At 36.5% G+C, this 7,955-nt stretch overlaps 1 protein-coding gene across 1 annotated transcript in view; it reads right to left on the bottom strand.

The window, feature by feature from the left end:
* The window catches only part of LOC106871168 (aminomethyltransferase, mitochondrial), a 22,144-nt gene that overhangs the window by 1,571 nt on the left and 12,618 nt on the right, over positions 1-7,955 (bottom strand). Inside the window, exons 5-6 of the mRNA XM_014917495.2 lie at positions 7,452-7,638; positions 616-732 (exon numbers count right to left, since the gene is read on the bottom strand). Coding sequence (XP_014772981.1) covers positions 616-732; positions 7,452-7,638 — 304 coding nt within the window. The remainder of the gene's footprint in view (positions 1-615; positions 733-7,451; positions 7,639-7,955) is intronic.

Genomic DNA, 7,955 nt, shown 5'->3' with positions numbered 1-7,955 from the left:
ACACATACGTACATACAGACTTACTTTGGCGAGCTGGCAGAAACGTTAGCACACCGGGCGAAATGCTTAGCCGTATTTCATCTGCCGCTACGTTCTGAGTTCGACTTTGTCTTTCATCCTTTCGGGGTCGATTAAATAAGTACCAGTTATGCACTGGGGTCCATATAATCGACTTAATCCGTGTTTGTCTGTCCTTGTTTGTCCCCTCTGTGTGTAGCCCCTTGTGGGTAGTAAAGAAATAACACATACGTACATACATACACACTCATACACTACATATACATTTACATACACACATATACACATACGTAATGGTTAATGTGTTGATCTGACATGTTTATAAGTTAGTAGTTGAAAGAAATGAAGGTGGTGAAAAAATGAAGACAGCCAAAGCTGATGGCCACAAAGGGACAATGAGAAATGTGGGCAATCAGTTGGCCTCCACTATAGATGGTTGCTGCCACAAAGAGCAACCCACCTAACATCAACCACATGGGAAGTGGTTCAAATGACAGTAGAAGACAGAAGAAAGTACAGAGATGTTACAATGTCATGTACAAAAGTACGGAATGGAGAAGGGAATAATGATGAACTAAGTAATCTGCTAAAGCTTACGTCTTGGAGAGGGTCCTGTTGATGTGAAGCCAACTCTTTGTCTCTGTGGAGGATTTTTAAAATGGTTGAGTATGTGAGATGCCCCAGGGAAGTCTGCAAGCTGACGCCGACGTTTACCTGTAAAAGAAAGTCAGTAAATATTCTTTCAGTTGTTGTTGTAGTGGTGATAGTTTTAGTCTATGGTCAGCTTTGATCCAGCAAGCTTATGATCAAAGGCGTTTCTACCATGACAATTCCAACTTTTGTTCATAAATAGCAAAACAAGGACTTTATCATCCAAACTGTTTTTTTTTAATTAACCCTTTGGCATTCAGATTACTCTGTTAACTATAATGTTTATTGATTTACATTGTTTTGAATTAATTATGCATTATCTTATAGCTTCAAGATTTCGATAATGTTTGTTCATTTTTAGAATAACATTGAAAAGTAGGTGTAAGAGGCCAGATCTGGCCAGTTTGAACAAAAAAACTGTTAAAATGTTTGGGTCTGATGTGGCTGGTTTAAACGCTAAAGAGTTTAGATGATATTTTAAGATTTGATGGCAATTTAATTGATATTTCTAGCAGGTCAAGCAACCACACAGAAACTCTCTCATTAACTTCATAGTCTTGCTTCTCAGCAGAACAATGATCAAAAGTGTTTTCACTGTGACGTCCTCATCTTTTAATCTGATAATATATGTTCTACTGTTTTTAAGACTATAAAATGTCTTTAAAAAATTTGCCTCAACAAATAGTAAATGAAAAATGAATATTAAATGATGATGATGATGATATTTCGTTCTTAATTAGTAAGAAGAAAAAATGTATAATTACACTGTGTTCATCTGTGCTGTGTGTATTGTTTTGATGGACATTGTTCAAATTTCCAGAGTTAAAATACCATTATACCAATATTAACATTCTAGAATAGAAGATTATAGTCTATCATATATCTTTGAGGGAAGTTAATTACCTCGATCCTAATGATCAACTGGTACTTATTTTACTGACCCTGTAAAGATGAAAGGCAAAGTCATCCCCAGTGAAATTTGAACTCAAAACATAAAGATGGATGAAATGCCGCTAAGCATTTTGCCCAGTGTGCTAACAATTTTGCCAGCTTATTGCCTTTATCTTTTTTGTTTATTATATTCAGCTGAGTGATGGTGCCACAGGGCACATATGGTGAAAAACTAACATAAATTGAACCAATTCGAATCTCACCATCTTAAAAAAGGAAACACTGAATAACGTAGCCCTAGAATTTTCTAAAGAGATAAGATGCACCTGGCTGGAATGCCTTTCACTATAAACCTTCCCAATTAGGGCTGACCAAGGTCTTAATTGGGTTGGCCAAATGAGAGCCAGCACAAAAATAACAACTAGCTGTAGCGACTCTTTTCATATATATTTTTTATATTACAGAGATTTTTTTTCCATACATATATTATTATGTTACGCACAGTATCTCCTTGGACATTAGCAAAACAAAGAAAAATCAATCAGGACATTCAGCGATTCATTGCATACAGCCATATTTTTGTCATATATCAATACAATCCAAGCGTCTTTATGTCCAGTATTCTACTAAAACTGTTGATAAAAATCTAACATAAAATCTGATAAAATTGGCTGCATAGCAAGAAGCTTGCTTCCTGACGAACTGGCAGAAACGTTAGCATGCAGGGCGAAATGCTTAGCGGTATTTCGTCTGCAGCTACGTTCTTAGTTCAAATTCCGCCGAGGTCGACTTTGCTTTTCATCTTTTCGGGGTCTATTAAATAAGTACCAGTTACGCACTGAGGTCAATATAATCGACTTAATCCGCTTGTCTGTCCTTGTTTGTCCCATCTGTGTGTAGCTCCTTGTGGGCAGTAAAGAAATAAGAAGCTTGCTTCCCAACTATATGGTTCTGGGTTTAGCTCCACTGTGTGGCACCTTGGGTAAGTGTCTTCTACTATAGCCTCAGGCCAAACCAAAGCTTTGTGAATAGATTTGGTACATTGAAACTGAAAGAAACCTGTCATATATGTGTGTGTGTGTGTTTTTGTGCCTATGTTTGTCCCCACCACTACTTCACAGACAGTGTTGGTGTGTTTATGCCCCTGTAACTTAGCAACTCAGCAAAAAGAGAGCAATAGAATAAGTACCAGACTTAACAAAAAACAAGCATTAGGGTCAACTCAAATGACTAAATACTCTTCAAGGTGGTGCCCCAGTATGACCACAGTGTAATCACTAAAACAAGTAATAGAGGTAAGATAAAAGATATCAAAAATTATAAAAATTTCTGGTTGAGAAAAATCTGAAGATTTATTTCCATTTAACTTGACAGTTTGTGACAAAGAAAAACAAATAAGCTCAACAGTGTAGAAATAACTTCCTTCTGTAATCAATACTGATAATATTAAATTAGTGTGTGATCCATTAACCTGAAAATGTTCAGCAGAATTTATCTTGGAGAATCTTGGACTCTACTAAGCTAATTTACTTCATGAAAGACAAGTTATATATCCTTCAATGTAATTCTAACAAAACGCTGAACCTTATGAAGGAGATGACAGAGGACTGAGATATGTGGTGCGTTACTGTATTCGAGAAGACTCACCCAGCAGAACAGAATTGAGATCCTGAAGCCAAGGTGCTGCATAAAACACATTCATGTGGGTGCTGGTGCCACATAAAAAGCACTGGTGCTGAGACCACGTAAAAAGCACAGGTGATGGTGTCATGTGAAAAGCACCCAGTACATTCTGTGGAGTGGTTGGCATTAGGAAGGGCATCCAGCCATAGAAACCAATCTGAAACAGACTATGGAACTTGGTGTGGGCCCTGGCCTTGCCAGTTCCTGTCAATCCATCCAACCATACCAACATGGGAAACAGACATTAAATATTGCTGATGATCATCATTATTATCAAAATCTTGAAGATAGAAGATAAGGTAATAGTTAAGTCAAAGAATAGCAGCTAAACCTTCCACAAAGCACACCCAACCATCATAAGAAAAAGAGTACCATGGACAATCTAGTCCCAGATATAAATTAGATGATGAAGTCCTAAATCATCATCATTTTTAAACATCCACTTTTCCATGCTTGCCTGGAACAGACTAAAGTTCTTAAGGCAGATTTTCTGCAGCCAGATGCAAGCCTTATGGCCTGTTTCTAAGTAAACGCGGCCAGACATATTTTTCATGAAAGAATGGACATAAACAACACCACTAGTTTGACAAGGATGCTCATTTACAACCATCACATGATGTCAAAACACACACACATACACATATATATGACAGGCTTCTTCTAGTTTCCGCCTGCAAAAACCACTCAAAAGGCTTTGATCAGTCTTGAGTTCCAGCAGAAGACACTTACCCAAGACACCACAAGGTGGGATTGAACCCAAGACCACATGGTTAGGAAGCAAGCTTCTTAACCAACACAACCGCACTTGAGCCTATTGCAGTCCTAAATATACAACACTCCACTCATCTTTGATCATATACAAGGGAATGCTGAAAATGTCCTAGCTTTGAGTAAAAGAAAATACAGGAGGATCAGCTAATTATGATTTTATTCAACATATTCTCCTCTCAGATTCACACATTTATTGCAGCAGTCCTTCAGTTTTTCTAAGCCTTGTAAAAGAACTCAGAAGGTTGGGCCTCCAAACAAACTTTTTGCAATACCCTTAAAGCCAGGAATTTTTCAGCACGCCTTGTATCTGTTAAACCAGAGCCCGACTTGTGGCCAATCAACAATAATAACAATGTTTTCAAATCTGTCTTCCATACCAGTATGAGTTAAACTGATCTGCTGTATGACATCTCTATCCTGCAACACCTTGTCTGTGACAAAACTGATCATCTTGTAATTTGACCTCACTCTGTCTTCCAATGTCTTCTTGTCTGCTTCAGTCCTCCTCTCCTTACAAGAATCTTCTACTATCATAACATAGCATTTTCACATCCATCACTCACCATCCATTGACATTTTGCATGCATGGTTTATATGTATGTATGTATGTATGTATGTGTGTGTATGTATATATTTGTAGATATATATATGCATGTAAATATATATATTATACACACATCACATATCTGTATATATGTATGTATACATATTTATATACATGCATGTGTATACATGCACATATGTAAATATGTATGTATGTATACACACATTATACATCTATCAGATCATATTTGGCTAATTTCTCTTCAACCTCCCCAGAACTCAATTATATCTCACAATCATGTAGCATGTACTATTAAATACATTTGTGCATACCACTACTATGACCACTACTACAGCTAATAAAACCACCCATATTATTACTACCACTGTTACTACTGCTGCTACTACTACTAATGCCACCACAACTACTATTCTTACTACCACCACAAAGACTGCCTTCATCATTACCACAAACCATCACTGCTATCATTATAATTATTCCCATCATTACTACAACTACTGCCATCACCACCACAGTTTCTGCCATCATTTACTACTACTACTACTACTACTACTACTACTACTACTACTACTACTACTACTACTACTACTACTACAGTCCTTTATATATACAATATCAAATTGCTTAGTCCATACGAGTCCAAGATCAGTTTTTGCCATCTTTGCATCAATGTGAGCATTATCTGTCTTATATGCTAACATTTCCAACAATTAGTCTTGTGGATTCCTTGGAATACATTCCATATCTCAGGGAACCACTGCATAAAAATTATTACACATCTTTATTAAACTCACTTTTTATCTTTCATTAAGTTAAATTTTGTAAAAGAGTAAAAAGGGTAAATGACCCCTTTCAGTTATGAATAACCATGGGACTGTACCTAGAAAGTTCCCCTCCAAGGAGATAATGCATGATTAATTCAAAACAATGTGAACATTTATGCTAGTGTTAAACCAAGCCAAAATATTCTATTTTATGTTCAAAGTGGCCAGATCCAGCCTTTCACACCTACCACAGAATGCCAGTCTAAAAATACACAGTCACATGATTGAAAGCTAGGAGGTAATGCATGTTTAATTCAAAACAATGTGAATAAATAAGCATTACATTTGACAGAGTAATCTGAATGTTAAAAAGTTAAGAAATTTCATTTTAACCAACACTGAAGCTTGTGAGGAAACCCCATAGGATCTCCTTACTGCCTTAGATGTCAGGATTTCTCTACCTGAGGTAATATGCCATGAAACTGTAATAAAACTATGAATAAATAATTAAGCACAAAAATTAATCAAAAATGTCTTTGCTTATTGATCACTAATTGGAACCCCTAGCTAGCTGTAACAGAAGCCTGGGGTGCCATGGAACTCCAGGTGAGAATTGCTGTAACATATGCTTATAAAATGAAAATAAAAACAGCACAGCACCCATGACTTTCAAGAAACATTTTTTCACACTCAGAATTATTGAAGCATGGAATAAGCTACTTGCATCAGTTGTTAGCTGTCAAGAAACTACATCTTTCAAAAATGTCATGCTTCTCAAAATTCACCAACACTACTCCTGAAGTGTCTATAATCCCTTTCTGCTTTATGGCTTTTTTACTGCTCACTTTTCTGCCTTTTTGTGTCTTATTCTCTGTATTATGCATGCACTTTCGGTTATCATTGTTTTCTTTACTTCATTTATTGCAACTTTCTGTCCTCTCTTTTATCCTTTCCCAATAAATTGTAGTACACCTGATTATATTGGGTTGTCCGGAAAGTTTGTGCCAATTTATAGTAGGGTTGATAAATTACGGGTTTATATATACAATATCAAATTGCTTAGTCCATACGAGTCCAAAATCAGTTTTTGCCATCTTTACATCAATGTGAGCATTATCTGTCTTATATGCTAACATTTCCAACAATTTTAGTCTTGTGGATTCCTTGGAATACATTCCATATCTCAGGGAACCACTGCATAAAAATTATTACACATCTTTATTAAACTCACTTTTTATCTTTCATTAAGTTAAATTTTGTAGGGTTGAGAAATTAAGTGCTAATGAAACACTGGGGTCAATGTAATCGACTACCCCACTACCCCAAGATTTCAGGTCTTGTACCTACAGGGGAAAGGATTATTATTATCTAAGGCAGCGAGCCAGCATTTTGTCTGTCTTCACATTCTGAGTTCAAATTCCACTGAGATCGAATTTGCCTTTCATCCTTTCAGGGTCGATAAATAAGTGCTAGTTGAGCACCAGGGTCAATATAATTGACTTACCCCTCTCCCCCAAAATTGTCAGTATTGTGTCTATAATAGAAAGGATTATCATTATTATTAATATGGCAAGCTCACAAAATCATTACAACACCAGACAAAATACTTAGCAGCGTTTCATCTGTCTTCACATTCTGAGTTCAAATTCCACCAAGGTTGATTTTGCCTTTCATCCTTTCGGAGGCCGATAAATTAAGTACCAGTGGAGTACTGAGGTCAATGTAATTGACTTTGCCCCACCCTCAAAATTTCATTATTATTATTATTATTGATGAGTGGGCAGAATCATAACTGCCCTGGGCAAAATGCTTAGTGGCAATTTCATCCATCTTTACAGTCTGAGTTCAAATTCTGCTGAGGTCAACTTTGCCTTTCACCCATTCAGGGTTGATAAAATAAGCACCAGTTGAACACTGGGATCAATGTAATTGACTTATCCCCTCCTCCAAAATTGCTGGCTTTGTGCCAAAATTTGAGAATCATCACCATCATCATCATCACCATCACCACCACCACCACTACCACCACCACCACCACCACCACCACCATCATCATCATCATCATCATCATCATCATCTTTATTATATTAAAATACAAGTGGACTTACCTAACAACCAACCTAGAGATGCTTCAATTGGAGTTGTAGTTTCATCCATGTCATTGCCATAGAGACAAAGTCCAGCCTCTAGGCGGAGAGTATCACGAGCACCCAAGCCAGCGAGTCTGACTTCATCAACGTTTGAATTGAGTAGGTTTTCCAGCAGTTCTATAACTTTTTCACAGGTCACAGAGATCTAAAAATATAGAAGTTATAAAGCAAGCTTTTTACTGGGTTCAAACCATTGTTAAGTCATTCTGGTAATTACAGAACGCAACAATATAATATGCATGGTTTCCTGTTTGGTTCAAATATTTGTATTTCTGGTTTTTTTAATCTATTATGTAAATGTGTATGTGTGCATGCACTAGGTTTATGTACTTGTGTATTACTTGAATCAGTGCTACATTGATTAGAATCTACTGAAGATAGCCTGTATGGAATGAAGGAGAGAGACAAGAGTGCAAAGAGAAAGATATATATATATATATATATATATATATACATATATAT

This window comes from Octopus bimaculoides, chromosome 4 (assembly GCF_001194135.2).
Source record: "Octopus bimaculoides isolate UCB-OBI-ISO-001 chromosome 4, ASM119413v2, whole genome shotgun sequence".
Classification (NCBI taxonomy): Eukaryota; Metazoa; Mollusca; class Cephalopoda; order Octopoda; family Octopodidae; genus Octopus; species Octopus bimaculoides.
This window is presented reverse-complemented; position numbering and strand designations above follow the sequence as displayed.